This window comes from Mustela nigripes, chromosome 3 (genome assembly GCF_022355385.1).
Source record: "Mustela nigripes isolate SB6536 chromosome 3, MUSNIG.SB6536, whole genome shotgun sequence".
Lineage (NCBI taxonomy): Eukaryota > Metazoa > Chordata > Mammalia > Carnivora > Mustelidae > Mustela > Mustela nigripes.
The window spans coordinates 14,113,434-14,130,654 of NC_081559.1; the positions used below are offsets into that span (position 1 = coordinate 14,113,434).

At 37.6% G+C, this 17,221-nt stretch overlaps 1 protein-coding gene across 1 annotated transcript in view; it reads left to right on the forward strand.

Annotated features, from left to right (window-relative positions):
- FAM117B (family with sequence similarity 117 member B) overlaps positions 1–17,221 on the forward strand; it is a 71,249-nt gene that overhangs the window by 25,944 nt on the left and 28,084 nt on the right. Inside the window, exon 2 of the mRNA XM_059393222.1 lies at positions 11,629–11,780. Coding sequence (XP_059249205.1) covers positions 11,629–11,780 — 152 coding nt within the window. The remainder of the gene's footprint in view (positions 1–11,628; positions 11,781–17,221) is intronic.

Consider the following 17,221-nt stretch of genomic DNA (forward strand, 5'->3'; position numbering starts at 1 on the left):
ATATAGCTGATGGAGTTGGATTTGAATAAGGTCTGGATAGTTTCAGATTACATATTTTTTCGAATCCACTGCACTTCTGTTCCGCTCCTTTCATCATGAACATAGTGCACATAGACTCCCCTATGAGGACTCAGTACTATGGTCTCTTGAATTGCTCAGGAATATTTCATGTCTTGATTCTACTTGCCTTGCTCACTTGGATCATTTTAATAGCCACTTGATATATTTTCCTGACTTAGTTTATTCTCCATCCATACTGCTGCATAAAAATTTCTTCTAAAATACAAATCTGATTATGTCATTTACCTCACAAAATTCAAAATCTGGGGTGCCTAGGTGGCTCAGTTGGTTAAGCTCCCAACTCTTGATTTTGGCTCAGGTCATGGTCTCAGGGTTGTGAGCCCAGGCCCTGGGTTGGGCCCTGCCCTGGGTGTGGAGCTGTTTAAGATTCTTTCTCTGGGATGCCTGTTAAGCATCTACCTTTGGCTCAGGTCATAATCCCAGGGTCCTGGAATCGAGTCATACATCGGGTTCCTTGCTCAGCCAGGAGCCTGCCTTTCCCTCTGCCTCCTGTTCTCTCTGCTTGTGCTGTCTCTCTCTGACAAATAAATAAATAAAATCTTAAAAAAAAAAAAAAAAAAAAAGATTCTTTCTCTCTCTCTCCCTTTGTGACCCCTCCCTTCCCCCCACCCCTGTGTGCATCTCTCTTAAAAAAAAAAAAAAATTCAAGGTCAAGTGGCTTTCGCAATAATCCAAGTGAGAAAGGCAAGACCTTTTCTAGCCAATTCATGGTCATATTGCATCATTCTTTTGTTTCAGCCATTATAAAGTACATGTAGTTCTTAGAGCTATATTTCACTTTTTTTTTTCTTTTGTCATGTCCTTTTCTATTGGCATGACTTTGGAACCAGGCAGTGAATGCAGGTTGTAAAACTTTTGTTGATCATGATAGAGAAGTTTCTTTGAGCAGACTATAAATTTGGGCTTTGAAGAATGTCCAAGTGAGGGCTCAAAAGGAAATGAAAAATGTATTGTTGAAGGAAGAGGGTTTCTTGTTCTGCTGAGGCAGAAATCTTAGCAACACTCTTGCCTTCAGTAGGATGGAGAGTAGGAAGTGTGCCTAATGAACTGGGTGATTTATGGATCTGTGGAGATTTCTAAGCAAAATGTTGAAGGACTTTTAAGCAAAAATGTGGAAAAGATTTCTTCTTGCTGCTTTTAGTAAAATGTGAGGTCTCTTTGAGTCTTCCTCTTAACACTGTGGACATAACCACTCTTCTAGTATTTGTCATACTATGTCATATGTCCTTAATTACCTGTATTTCTTAAGTAGGCTGTGAGTCCTGTGACAGATCTTTTAATATAGTCATTTAGATCTTGCTCAGAGTCCAGTTTTAAAGAGATTTACACTCAAATCTTGGCTCTATATATTACTTTGTAACGGTGACAAGTTATTTAATTTTTCTAAACCTCTATTTCCTCATCTGGAGAATGGGATTAATGGTAATAAACTCTTAAAGATTATGCATTTTGACTTTCATACTCACCACTATGTCACCAGTACCTAGAAGAGTCTAGTAATAGGTGTTTAATAAAGATTTATTGAATTAATGAACTGAGTAATCTCTGCCTCAGAGTGTTAAAATGAGGTAATGCATAGAATGCAATTAGCACAATGCCTGATATGTATTAATTGCTCAATCAGTGTTAGCTGTATTTAGGTATTTTTTTCTCATTATTTTTATTTTCATCTTTATCCTCATTATATATATAGTTCCATGTGCATCAAAACTATTCTGTGAATAAAATAACTCACTAAGCAAAAGATTTGTTTATAGTTCTGGATAATAGCTCAGGAATAACTTGATTATTTGCACATGAAGAGATTTCTGCTTCTGGCCCTGAGAAGAAATCATCTCTGAACTTAACTTCCTATGGTAAACAGTGAGAAAATTGGGCAAAAGACATCATACAGCTGTTTTTAGATATTGGACAACAAGCAGTGTGGGAATGTGATTCGTGAGAAAAGGGGAACAAGTAAGATGAGTGCTATTAATTTCCCTGGATTTCTGCTAGAAGACACATTTCAGAGCGTAGTACAGGCAGGGGAAGTCTTGTCAGTCCATTATGTCTGGTTGAATTGATGAGATAGAGATTGTAGTTCAGAGAGTTTGAAGTGGCTGAAAATTGCTAGACACAACTTCGGAGAGAAGAGGGAATCATGTAGCAAAAGAGTTCTAGAGATCTGCAGAGGGGCTTCCTTTAGCTGTTGTTAAAGGACTATATAGAATGTGTGTATGTACAGTAAAACTCCATGAGCCTGGACAAGGATTGACTGGGGAGCTGTAAGTTGAATAATTCCCAGAGCTGAGGAACTGCTCATGCCCTTAGCAGATAGATTTGTGAGACCTTCCCCCGCGACCCCCTTCCCCTACCGCCTTTTATCACCCAGGATGTTCAGTAGAGATCCCAAAAGGACCATGCCTTAGTAGTAAGGCTAACCTAGATGAGAATAAAATCTACCCTCAGTCTGTTCTAAAACTTAAAAGCAATCTTCAAAGATGAAGCTGATCCACAGGTAACTTAATTGACTTTCGGAACAAAGCCGAACGACTTTAAAGGAAGATAACAAAATCCAGACACTTAAAAGTAGGTCATTGTGTATAGCATTCAATAAAAAAAATTACTCGAATCAGGAAAACATGAACTCCTGGAGAAGACTTAAAGACTAAGATAACAAAAACAATAGAATTAGCAGACAAAAACTGTAGAGCTTTCACATGAAACACATGGGCTTTCAGCTAGTCATCTTTTGCTGGTGGAGGGTTTTGCTGTGATGTTAATAGCTGCTGACTACCAGGGTGGTGGTTGCTGAAAGTTGGGGTGGCTATAGAAATTTCTTAAAGTAAGGCAACAATGAAATTTGCCACATAAATTTGCCTTATAAATATGCTCAAAGATTTAAAGGAAAACAGTGTAATGAGAAGGAAAAGTAAATTTAAAAAAGAATGAATAGAATTTGTACAGATGAGAAATATTAAGTGAAATGAAAAAAATCACTGATTGGGATTAACAGCAGTTTTTTATCTGATGAAGGAAAGATTAGTGAACCTGAGGACAGCAGTAGAAACTATCCAAAAATTAAACAGAGAAAAGAAAGATATAAATAAATAAACAGAATTTTTGTGATCTGTGGTATATTATAGGTATAATTTTACTCCAGAAGTAACAGGGAGAGGGGAAATAGTTTAAAGAAATAGTGACTGAAATTTTCCCAACTTTATAGAGATTATAAACCTTCTGATCTGGGGGTTCAATTCCCAAGCAGAATAAACACAAAGACCATACTGAGGCACATCTAAATCAAATGGCTGAAAACTAGTGTTAGAGAAAAAGTTTAAAGCAGCTAGAGAAAAATGACATTTTGTGTACAGAGGGATAAAACATGACAAATTTATCCTTAGAAGTAATACATGACAACATAATGTAAGGACTTTTTTTTTTTTTTTTTTTTTAACTTGAACTTGAATTTGACATACCATGTTATGTTAGTTTCAGGTCTACAACATAGTGATTCAAGAATTCTAAAGAGTGCTCACCATGACTCCTATTCTCATTTTAAAATTTATTAACAATACATAACATTTAAGTTTTTACTATTACATTTAAAAATATATGAAACTACAAAGACCTGAAATTTATATTGAAATGCAAGTAGACAATATTAAAAATTGCCTCAAAAACATCATTAAGAAAATAAAAAGGCACACCTCAGACTAGGCAAAAATCTTCACCTACATATATGTGACAAAGGACTTGTGTCCAGAATGCAGGCATACCTCGGAGATACTGCAGGTTTGGTTCCAGACTGCCACCATAAAGTGAATGTTGCAATAAAATGAGTCAAATTAGTTTTTAAATTTCCCAGTGCATATAAAAGTTAACGCTCTACTACACTGTAGCATGTTAAGTGTGCAATAGCATTATGTCAAAAACAAAAACAAGGTATATACCTTAATTGGAACATGCTAACCATCACATGGGCTTTCAGCTAGTCATCTTTTGCTGGTGGAGGGTTTTGCTGTGATGTTAATAGCTGCTGACTACCAGGGTGGTGGTTGCTGACAGTTGGGGTGGCTATGGAAATTTCTTAAAGTAAGGCAACAGTGAAATTTGCCACATTGATTGACTTTTCCTTTCATGAATGATTTCTCTATAGCATGTGATGCTTTTTGATAGCAATTTTACCCAGAATAGAACTTTTTTCCAGAATTCAGGTTAAACCCTGCTGCTGCTTTACCAAGTTAATGTAAGATTCTAAATCTTTTGTCATCATTTCAGCAGTCTTCATACATAGCATCTTCACCAGAAATAGATTTCAAGAAACTACTTTCTTTGCTCATCTGTAAGAATCAACTCCTCATCTGTTCAAGTTTTATCATAAAACTGTAGCACCAATCTTCAGACTCCACTTCTAAGTTTTGCTGTTTCTGCCATATCTGTAGTTACTTCTGCCACTCAAGTCTTGAATCCCTCAGTCATCCATAAGGCTGGGGTCCATGTCTTCCAAACGCCCCTTTATGTTGATATTTGGACCTCTTCCCCCAAATCATAAATGTTCTTAGTGGTATCTAGAATGGTGAATCCTTACCAAAGGTTTTCAATTTTACTTTGCCCACATCCATCCAAGGAATCACCATCTAAGCATGTATGTTTTTAAAAGATTTTTATTTATTTGACAGAGATCACAAGTAAGCAGAGAGGCAGGCAGAGAGAGAGAGAAGCAGGCTCCCTGCTGAGCAGAGAGCCTGATGCAGGCCCCGATCCCAGGACCCTGAGATTGTGAGCTGAGCTGAAGGCAGAGGCTTAACCCACTGAGCCATCCAGGCGCCCATGAAATGTATTTCTTAAATAAGACAAGTCAAAATGACTCCTTGATCCATGGGCTGTGGAATGGATCTTGTGTTAGCAGGCACAAAAACATTGATCTGGCTGTATGTATACCTCCCATCAGAACTCTTGGGTTACCAGGTGCATTATCAGCGAGCAGTAATATTTGGAAAGGAATCTTTTTTTCCTGATCAGTAGGTTTCAACAGTGGGTTTAAAATATTCAGTAAACCATGTTGTAAACGGATATGCTGTCATCCAGGTTCTGTTCTTCCATTTATAAAGTGCAGGCAGAGTAGCTTTAGCATAATTCCTAAGGGCCCAAGAATTTTCAGAATGCTCGATGAGCAGTGGCTTTACCCTGGTTACCAGCTGTATTAATCCCTAACAGAACAGTTAGTCTCTCATTTGAAGACTTGAAGCCAGGCGTTGACTTCTCTCTAGCCATGAAGTCCTAGGTGACATTTTTTTCCTATATCAGGCTGTTTCATCTACATCAAGAATCTGTTGTTTGGTATGGCAATCCTCTTTTAATTATTTTAGCTGGGTCTTCTGAATAACTTGGTATAGCTTCTACATCAGTACTTGCTGCTTCATCTTGTACTTATGTTATAGAGATGGTTTTTTCTTTTTTTTTCCTAAACATTATTTTTATTTATTTTTTAAAAGCAGGCTCCGGGGCGCCTGGGTGGCTCAGTGGGTTAAAGCTGCTGCCTTTGGCTCGGGTCATCATCCCAGGGTCCTGGATCGAGCCCCACATTGGGCTCTCTGCTCGGCAGGCAGCCTGCTTTCTTCTCTCTCTCTCTCTCTCTGCCTGCCTCTCTGCCTACTTGTGATCTCTGTCTGTCAAATAAATAAATAAAATCTTTAAAAAAATAAAAATAAAAGCAGGCTCCGTGCCCAACATGGGGCTCAAACTCACAACCCTGAGTTCAAGAGTCACATGCTCTACTGACTGAGCCAGCCAGGGACCCCAAGGTGGCTTATTTTCTTAAACCTCATGAACCAACCTCTCCTACTTTCCAACTTTTCTTCTGCAGCTTCCTCACCTCTCTCAGTCTTCGTAGAATTGAAGAGAGTTAGGGCCTTGCTCTGGATTAGGCTTTGACTTAAGGGAATGTTGTGCCTGGTTCGATCTTCTATCCAGACCACTAAAACTTTGTCCATATCAGTATTAAGGCTGTTTGGCTTTCTTCCCATTCATATGTTCACTGGAGTGAAATTTTCTTTTTTTAGTATTTTATTTATTTATTTGACACAGAGAAAGAGATACTGAGGGGGAGAGAGAGAAAGTATGTGTGTGCAAGAAAGTGTACAAACAGGGGGAGCAGCCGGGAGAGGGAGAAACAGGCTCCCTTCCAGCTGGGGCTCAGTCAGGATCCTGGGATCAAGACCCCAGCCAAAGGAAGATACTTGACCAACTGAACCACCCAGGCACCCCTGGAGTAAACTTTTAATTTTCTTCAAGAACTTTTCCTTTGCATTCACAACTTGGATAACTGTTTAGTACAAGAGGGCTGGCTTTTGGCCTTTCATGGTTTTGGACACACCATCCTCACTAAGCTTAGTCATTTCTAGCTTTTGATTGAAAGTGAGGGATGTGTGATTCTTTTTTTCACTTGATCACACTGTAGGGTTATTAATTGGTCTAAGTGCAATATTGTTGTGTCCCAGGGAATAGGGAGGCTCAAGGAGAGGGAGAGAAAAGGGGGGACCTGCTGGTTAGTGGAGTGATCAGAACACACAGCATTTATCGGCTAAGTTTACCATCTTATATAGGTGTGGTTTGTGGTACCCCAAAGTGATTACAGTAATAATATCAAGAATCACTGATCACAGATACCATAACAAATATAATGATGAAAATTTGAAATACTGCAAGAATTATCAAAATGTGACGCAAAGACATGAAGTGAGCAAATGCTGTTCAAAAAATGGTACAGATAGATTTATTCAATTCAGGGTTGCCACAAACCCTTAATTTGTAGAAAATGCAGTATCTGTCAAGTGCATTAAAGTGAAGCACAAGAAAATTAGATATGCTGATATTTCTTTCCATAGACATTTTGAGGGATGTGGAGTATGCGTGTGTGTGTGTGTGTGTGTAGGAGGAAGTTTAGACAGTGGATGAAAAGGCATATACTTCATAGGAATTTAATCAGATTATGCATATTTAATATAAAGTTGACTATATTTTACTTGAAATTAATGAGAAAAGGAAGCTAAAATGAAACTGAAGCAACTCCTTTAATTTAAATATTTCTTCCGCAGAAGAAAAGATCTCTATAAAACTAAGAAAAGAGAGATCAGGAGTAATGCTTTTAAAGTACTGATAATGTATAAAAATATAAATTGCCAGTAAAATACAAATATTTTCTAACTCGATAATAATTGAAATGCAAATCAAATGGTATTTTTCATCTTTGATTGGCAGAAATTGATGAAGTACACTGCAGAATATGGGCAAATAAGTATTCTTAGGAGGGCAAAATACTTTCTGGTGGAAAGCATTTTGGCAGTACTTAACATTTTAACCTATGTATGTCCTTGGATATACAATTTGATGTCTAGAAATTTTTTTCACCGAGATAATTAAATGTAAAAAGATACATATTTGCCTCTAGAAATGTCCATCATTTATGGATTAAGTCAAAGTGTATCTATTCCGTAGGACCATGTACAGTTATTAAAAATGGTAATGTAGGGACGCCTGGGTGGCTCAGTTGGTTAAGTGGCTGCCTTTGGCTCAGGTCATGATCCCAGCATCTTGGAATCGAGTCCCACATCGGGCTCCTTGCTTGGCGGGGAGCCTGTTTCTCCCTCTGCCTCTGCTGCCACTCTGCCTGCCTGTGACCGCATGCGCACGTGCTCTCGCTCTCTCTCTCCCCCTCTCCCTCTCTGGCAAATAAATGAATAAATAAATAAATAATCATATTTAAAAAATGGTAACGTATTGTAGATTTATATTTATTGCAATGGAAATAGGTCCTCAACAAGCCCATTTTATTTCTCAGCAGTAAGTAATATCACACCTAATGGGGCCTCATTTACATAAAATTGTGTGAGTGAGTGGTAGACAAACTTCTGCAAGAAATACTCATTAAAATGGTTATCTCTGAGTGGTGGCCTTTTGGGATTACTTTTATTTGTACTGTTAGGTTTCTTTATGAGGCGTATTTATCATTTTTATACTTGAAAAAGGAGAGATTCTCCCCCACCCTTTCTGAGCAAATATGAATACACAGCCTTTTAAGCCAGTACCTGATTAAGTTCTACAAATACCTAAATTTAACAAGGGCTGTGGAATGTGTTAATTTAATACCTAGGGGCTGTGGTTTGGGACACTCTACTGTTGTCCTTTTGAAGTCACTCAGGAACCTGTAGAACTGGTCACAGATAGTTGGGGAGTTCTGAACTCCAGAGCCCAAGGCACTGCTGTTTTTAATGTCACACCCTGCTGTGGTTAACTTCTTTAAAGACTTGATTGTTAAAAAAACAAAGTCAAGTTTGAAGCTTTGTTTTGTTTTGATTTACTCCCCCCCCCCCCAGCTTTATTGACATAAAATTGACAACGTGGTAAGATATTTAAAGTGTATACCTGATGATTTGATAAACCTGTACAGTGTGAAGGCTTCCTTCCTTCCTGGCTTCTGTTCAACTCATGTGTCCATCACCTCACATATGCCTCTTTCCATTCTGCCTCCGCAAAGTTTAATTGTGCAATGCAGTTTATCAGCCCCAACACCATGTCACCTGTGAGGTCTTCAGACCTTGTTTATGGTATGGCTGAAAGTTCGTACCCTTTCCTCAACCTCTCCCCATTTTCCAATGACCCGGCAATCGCTTTTCTAGGAGTTCCACTTTTTTTTCTTTTCTTTTCTTTTTGAAGCTTTGCATGTAATTAGTACCAGGCAGTATTTGATTCTGTTGCTTTACTTTGGATTAATATAAGAGTATTGTAGTTTATTTGGCACACTTGCCCTTGTTGATGAAGAACAGTAACATTAGAAGCCATTCTGTTCTCTGCATTTTCTCAGGTACTGTCTTAATCCTTGGTGTGGAGGGGAAGGGAGAGTTCCTGTCTGCAAAATCTCATTCTCTGTTGGAACATTCACGGGACTACTTCTGTGAACCATGCTGTGGCAACACACAGTAGGTCTTCTGACTTAGAAGTTGGTGTGTTTCTTGGGCTTGGGTAGATGTTCAAGGAAGATTTTCCAGAGGAGATCCCTGAACTGAGTTTTGAATTGCAGTTTAGACAGCCGAGCTGAAGTTGGAAAGGTTAAACATTGAATTAGCCAAACCAAAGAAAGGGATATCTAGGGAAATTTAAGTAGAGACAGAGGCGAGGAGGCGCGCAAGGACATGGCACTTGCTGGGAACTGCAGGTCATTCAGCACGTAGGGATTGAGTCGGTGCAGGCAGTGGAAGGAGGCTGGAGAGGCCTGATCCAGAAGGGTCTTGTCAGCTGTCAGAGAGGCTCTTTCGCAGAACTTCCCCGTAAATACAGCCTTTGTTCAGGTAGGATGGGGATCTTTGAGTCGTTTTGACTCTTGAGGTCCTTCCCCTCCCTTAAACTCTGCCATCATTAAGCACCAAAGTCTGTCGATTTCAGAAACTTAGACTGAAATGTAATAATGACAAGCTAAATGTAGACTGTGCTCTTTACAGCAGACTGTAACTTAGTCTTTTTAATTTCTAGGGCTTTGCACTGGCTCACAGACCTTTAGTAAATGTTCAAATGAATGGGTTACAGAAAGGGAGTTCCAAAGAGAAAATGTTTAGTATATTCACATGTGACCATGTATAATTTTTCTGATCTCCCATTTCATTATGGAAAATTTAATAATCTTGGGAGGCCTATTTGAAAAGTCAACCCTTGGATAATTAAAAATCTTCAAAATGGAATCAGACCCATGAGTAAGGACTGTTTGAGTAGGTGGGGAACTGAAGCAGCGTCGCAGGAGGGAAATAAGTACCAGACAGTCTGGCAATTTCATCTTGATGAATATACCCCAGTTTACAGAGTACATGTGTCTTTTTTTTCCCTCCCCCAGCTGAGAACAATCTTCTTGTGACCGTCCCAGTACAGACTAATTTTTTAGTTTAAGGAAAATTGTGAGCATGTACATTTATTGCTTTTTACTTGTCATAATGTAAGATCGTGCTTTCTTGAACTTATGGATCTGTACTCTATTTTCTGTTTATTATAAAAGAAGGACTACAGAGAGATGGTTAGCATTTGCAACAATTAGGCATTGTTTTAGTGAAATAATTGTGCCATTTGGAAGCAAATTATGTATCTGAGGCATATCTGTGAAGCAGCTTTATGATTATCAACAACACAGCTGCTGTAACTATTATGTTAGTGGAATTGAATCTTTTGTTATATGGGTCAGGGAACCAGCAGCTGAACTTTCATAGTTGTAACTATGCAAGATTCTTATTAAGACATAATGTATTACAAAGGGGGGTGGTCTCAAAGTGTTTTCATATATGGGCTCGAGAAGAGTAAGGTATTTGTTATATAGAACTAGAATGATAGCATTGTAATACAATCCTACTTATGCATATATTTATATGTAATATTTTTAAAGTCTTTTCTTTCTGTAATTAATATTTTGAACCTTTTCTTTTTCTTCCTTGCCTGCTTGCTGGCTTTTTCTTTTTCCTTCCTTCCTTCCTTCCTCTCTCTTTTTCTGTCTTTCGTAACGTTTAAAGCATAAATTAGCTAAGCCCATTTCCTTCCCCCATTTAAAAAAAAAGGAGATATAAAGATGTTTTTTCTGTGTCACCTCTTACTTCCCATTACCTCTAATTTTTTTAGTTTTTATTTTTTGCTTACATCTAAATACATACCCTGTGTAGCTTGAAATGGAAAGACTTTTGCATATGGCTTCATGATAGCTCCTGTAGCCTGGTTGATATAGCTTCATTGTAACAAAATCTTCCTGAGATATGTGTCATATAGAGCTGATTAAAATGGAATTTTCCCACAACTTTATCTTAACTGCCTTGTATCATTTTGAGTATAGGTGGTGTAATGGTTAAGTATTTTGTGTGTTATACCTATTTAGTCTTAAAACCAAGATGAACATTTTTAAAATGGTTAGATATACATTTGTCTTATTTTCTGTTTTTCTGTAGAGATGATTACAGTTGTAACAAATAATACAACTTTTGTATACTTTGCCCTGTCTCCCTCAATGATAACATTTTGTAGAACTGTAGTACAGTATTATAGCCAGGATATGGATGTGTTGTACGATCTGTTCCTCTTAATTTGGATTTTTCGTTTGACTTGAACTCACTTGTGCATGTATATAATTCTTGCAGTGTTTAATCTTCTCTGTATGTTTGTCCATCTATCACTGCAGTCAAGCTGAAGAGCTCCTTATCACAAGGGTCTCTCTCGTTGACCTGTTACAAGGCCTGCTTCTCTTCTGCCGCTTCATTTTCCCTCTCTTATCTCTAACTTTGGCTGCTACTAATCTTTAGTCCATGTCTAAAACTTTTTTCATTTCAGTATTGGTATATAAATGAAATCATAGAGTATGTAACCATTAGAGAGTAACTGTTTTCACTCCATGTAATTCCTTGGAGATTCACCCAAGTTTGTGTGAATCAGTAGCTTATTCACTTGTTTTTTATATTTATTTCCACATTGTTTAAAACCTAGTTTGCACTTTGTTTCCTTCATAATCCATTTTTAAAATACATATATTTGTTTTAAATCTAGGTGACAAAACACGACCACCATCCTCAAGTCCCTCTAGTATTATCCGCCGGACTTCCTCTCTGGATACTCTGGCTGCGCCATACCTTGCAGGGCACTGGCCTCGTGATAGCCATGGGCAAGCTGCTCCTTGCATGAGGGACAAGGCTACACAGGTAGGTTTATTCAGATTCTTATCCTGAAATGTTTTAGCCTGAAACTGTTTCCCATAACATTATTTGTTTAATGCTGTGCTCAAATTCTTGAAACATTAGTGTGTATTAGAATAACCTGAGAAACTTATCAAAAGTGCAGATTCCCAGGCCTGATCTTTAGATACTTTGTAGTAGGCTTTGAAGAGTTCCCAAAGTAATTCCAATACATAAGGATAATTTATGGACACGCTTTTCACCCCATTTCCTCTTTATTGTTAGTTTAGAACATCAGAATATATTTAATATGTTGAATTTATAACAGTAAGAATTAATTTACTTTCCATCTAACCCTATATTTTGGTGCCAAAATTCGTTATGTGTTGGGAGATGGAGTTATATTATGTTGCAGATAGATTCTGTAAATGTAAACATCCTGACAAAAGAGAACCTGGGAGCAAAGTTTTATACTTTGAGATTTATGAGGTTTTTTTATAAGATTTTTTTTTTTTTTTTAACTTGACAGACAGAGATCACAAGTAGGCAGAAAGGCAGGCAGGTAGAGAGGGCAGATCACAAGTAGGCAGAGAAGCAGGCTCCCTGCCAAGCAGAGAGCCCAAGGTGGGGCTCGATCCCAGGACTCTGAGATCAGGACCTGAGCCGAAGGCAGAAGCTTTAACCCATTGAGCCACCCAGGTGCCCTTTATGAGGTTTTTTAATTAAAAGAATCTTAGAGTATGTAACCCCTGGCTGGCTTAGTTGGCAGAGCATGCAACTCTTGATCTTTGGGGTTGTGAGTTCAGATCCCACATTGGGTATAGAGATAACTAAAAATAAATAAAGAAAAGGTTCTTATGAAATCATTTAGATCTACTTCCTGATTTTACAAATGAGGAAGCTGAGGTCCAAGATCCTAAAGCCAGGTGATGACTGCGTCTGTAGTTTCTTTCATAGCACTTACTATAATTAAAGTTAATTGGGCGGTTGTCTATTCATTTATTTAATGTTTCTTACACTCATTAGATGTTGAGCCCGTGGCCTGGCTCATCCATTTCGGTGTTTTCATCTCCAGGATTTAGTACTGTCCCTGAGAGAATAAGCCCTCCAGGGTCATTTGCAAAGGAATGAATGAGCAGAATGATTAAAGCTGTATTGCTAGTAAAGAATGAAAATCAGTTAAAGAGTTAAAAGTTTCTTTATATTGACTGTTGAAAATCAGCTAAGGTATATCTTGACTTAGACTTCAAATTTACATCACTTATGGTAGCTTGATCCCAGCACTTTGTGAAGACAATGTCCTTTTATAGAACCAAGTAAACATACTTTGTGGTGGTTTTGGATTTGCATTTTGGTTTCCACAATTCCACATGTTCTTGTTGGCCTTATTTTGTTTTCTGTTCTGATATTCTTGAAACTGAGTCCCACTGTTAGAGTAGGTGGTTGGGATATGAGATTACCTTGAGGTTTATATTCCAGTGGCAAATACAGAAATGAAAACAGAGTCTGTGCTCCTCAAAATTAACAAATATTTTGAGAAACTGACTTTAACCAGAGTTGTAGAAGATTCTCCCTTTACTCAGAATCCCTAAGTTTGCTGAGATTAGGGCATATAGTATGGAAAATGAGCACTTCCTTCTTGCTTTCTACTTAATCCACGTGCCATGTTTAAATTACTCTGGGTATCAGAGTAGTTCAGTACTCGGTCATCCTTGAACATTTCTGCAACCCTTGATATCTCCTCTGCAGTTTCAGGTTCAGTGGGTTCAGATATTTTGTCTTATCAGTAAGAATAAACAATCCTAGAAGCCAGTGGGAGCCCACCTAGCTCTGACTACATTGAATTAAAATATAAAGCTCATACTTGCTTCACCTTTTTCTAAATGTCCCCCAAATTGGGAATGTTAAGGGTACAAATCTAAAGAAAACTTAGAATTATCATACTGTTTATCTTGCTTGTAAAGCTCACATTAGAATCTCCTAAGGTATAATGCAGCAGTAGCTGGGTGCTCTACTCTTCCATGTGCGTTAGTTCTCTGATTCCCTCTTGGTAGGTGTTGGATTCCCTAATGTATGTTTGCTAGTTTATTAAGTCAGTTTTTTTTTTTTTTTAAAGATTTTATTTATTTGAGAGAGAGAGCACAAGCAAGGGGAGCAGCAGAGGAAGAGGGAGAAGCAGGCTCCCCACTGATCAGGGAGCCCAGTGCGGGACTTGATGGCAGGATCCTTAGATTATGACTGAGCCAAAGGCAGACGCTTAACTGACTGAGCCACCCAGGTGTCCCTTAAATCAGCTTTTTAAAATTTGGTAAAATATATATAACATAAAATTTGCAATTTTTAGGTAAAACAATTAAGTAACATTAATTACATTCATAACATTGTGCAACCATTGCCATTATGTTTCCAAAACTTTTCATCACCCTAAACAAGACTCTCTAACTCCTCTTTCTTTCTCCAGCCCCTGTAACCACTATTCAACTTTCTGTTTCTGTGATTTTGCTTGTTCTAGGTACTTATTATTTGTGGAAGCATACAATATTTGTAATTCTATATCTGGTTCATTTTGCTAAGCATTATGTTTTCAGGGTTTATCCATGTTGAACCATTTCTTTATCCTGGCTGAATAATATTCCATTGTATTGGTAAACATGTTTATCCATTTATCTGTGGACATTTGGGCTTTTTACAAATTTTGGCTATTCTGAACAATGCTGAAATGAACATTGCTTTATAGGTATCTGTTTGAATCTCCACTTTCAATTCCTTTTGGTACATATATAGGAGTGAAATTGCTGAGTCATATATTTAGCTTTTAGAGGAACTGCCATACTGTTTTCACAGCAGCTGCACCAGTTTGTGTTCCCTCCAGTAACGTATAAGGGCTCCCATTTCTCCATATCCTCACCAAGCCTTATTTTCCTGTTCTTTTTCAGTATAGCTATCCTAATAGGTATGAAATTGTATCTTATGGGTTTTATCTATATTTTCCTAATGATGAATGATGTTGAGCATCTTTTCATGTGCTTTTTGTGTATCTTCTTTGGAGTCAGTAACTTCTATGCCTTTGTTTCCTCTTTGTAAAATGGGAGAAGAATAGTACCTACCTTTTAAGATTATTATAAGGATTAAACAAAGACATAGTGTAAACCCTTAGAACAATGTGTGGCACATAGTAAGCATTTTGTAAATGCTTGCCATTAAAACTACTACCTTTGATTATTGTCAGAACAAGGATGGCATGTTGGTTTCCTGTCTTATGTGTTTTGTTGATTGCTATTAGCTTCCTGGAGCATTATGCTGAAAAGATTTGGGCTAACCGTTATTGGGCCTGACTGGCTATTTTTGCCCTTGATGAGAGGCCCCGGGCTCTTTTATCAGCCCTGGTCCATATAGTGCTAGAGTAGTAAGTATAATGGAAGTAATTTATTTTATATTATAGATGGGTACTTCCAGGGAGTTCCTCTAAGACTTTTGACAAAACATATCATGTCACCACTTTGAGCCCTGGTTCTTCATTTAAAAAAAAAATTACGTGTGAGTCTAAGGGATGAGTGGGAATGGAAAGAGGAGGTTCTGGAAAATACAGAGAAAGGCAGGGTTAAAATTTAGGAATATGGAGCAAGTTTTTAAGATGTTGATTGCCTATCCTCTGCTCCCCGCTCACCCCGTTATTTGTTTTGGGTCATGAGCATGCGTGTGTGATTAAAATTCTATTGTACATGATTATTTGTGTCCTTACTTGACACAAAGATAGCAAAAATATGGCATCATTCCTTTTTTTCTATATCTTTGGCACACTTTGGTCATTCCCTATGAACTCAAAGAGTCTGAGAGTCTCTCTAGCAGTACTGTAGCTCGCCGTTGCCAGTGGAGCAGGGCTGGTCTGCCACTTCTGCTTTAGAGTTTGATACACTGCTTAATACTACATTGTCCCCAACCTCTGCCTCCTGTCCCCCCACCTCCCGTGTTCTTTTAAAGATTCTTTTAAAAACTGACCATTTGGGAAGCCTGGGTTGAGCGTCTGCCTTCAGCTCAGGTCATGATCCCAGTGTCCTGGGATCAAGTCCTGCATTGGGCTCCATGCTTGGTGGGGAGCCGGTCTTTCCCTCTTTCTGCCCTTCTCCTTGCCTGTGCTCTGACTTTCCCTCTCTCTGTCAAATGCATAAATAAAATATTTTTTAAAAACCTAATAAAATTAAATACTTTGTAAATTAGAGACTAAAATGCGGAATTACTGAAGGTAGCAGTTCATAGAAATACTACACTATGTCTTAGTGTTATGAAATGAGAGTACTGAAGAGGTGGATCAGCTTTTTAAAAAAATTACTTTTTGACTAACTCATGCATTTTGTATAAAACCTTGGTCCACTGGTTAAAATTGGTAATATTAAGAAGGAAGGAACATGTTAAAATCTTTTTTTTCTTTTCGAGACCTAAATCTAATGACCTCTGTATAAACTCTTTGGTTGGCTTCTCAGTAGCTTTGCCTTTCTTATTGGTTAAGCCGAGGATTCTGAAATAATCTAAATTTCTAGATGCTTTACCACTTCACTGGTGTTCCTGTCCTTTTTTCACATTTTTAGATCAGAAATTAGCAAAGCTGTCTATTGCTTTTCATGCTTACTTTTATTTTTCTTGCTTAATTCTCTTGCTCTCATTATCTTCAATTTGTTTTTAACAAATCTAGAGGAAACTTTTATATTCTTTTGCTTTTCCTTGAGTTAAATTTTATACTTAATATATTTAGATTGCCCTAATTTAAAAAATCTTTTTATTTTTTTTTTAAATTTTTTTAATTTTTTTTTTTAAGATTTTATTTATTTATTTGAGAGAGATCACAAGCAGGCAGAGAGGCAGGCAGAGAGAGAGGAGGAAGCAGGCTCCCTGCTGAGCAGAGAGCCCGATGTGGGGCTCGATCCCAGGACTCCGAGTTCATGACCCGAGCCGAAGGCAGCGGCTTAACCTGCTGAGCCACCCAGGCGCCCCGTAAAAAATCTTTTTATTTTGAAAAAGTCTCACTTATAGAAAAATGTAAGAACAGTAGATTAAATACCAGTAGACTCTTCACCTTATTCACCAACAAACATTTTTTGGTTTTTTCTTTTTTAGTATAGATAATAATTTCTGTTGTTACTATTTACTAATTATTAGTAAGTCACAGACACTCTGACTCTTTTCAAATACTTAAACATATATATGAAAAAGGACTTAAATAAAAATTACCAAAGTGATTACCAAATCCAGGAGATTTAACATTGATACGGTGCTTTTAAGTTTCCTCAGTTATATTCTCTGTAGTATTTTCTCCTGTAAGCCAGGATCCGGTCAAGAAGCAACACAGCATTTAGATGTTATGTTTTTTTAATATCTTTTAATCTGAAACAGTTCCTTAGCTTTTCTTTGTCTTTTCTGACCTGGTTTTTTTTTTAAGAGAATAAGCCAGTATTTTTGTTGAGTATTGTCAA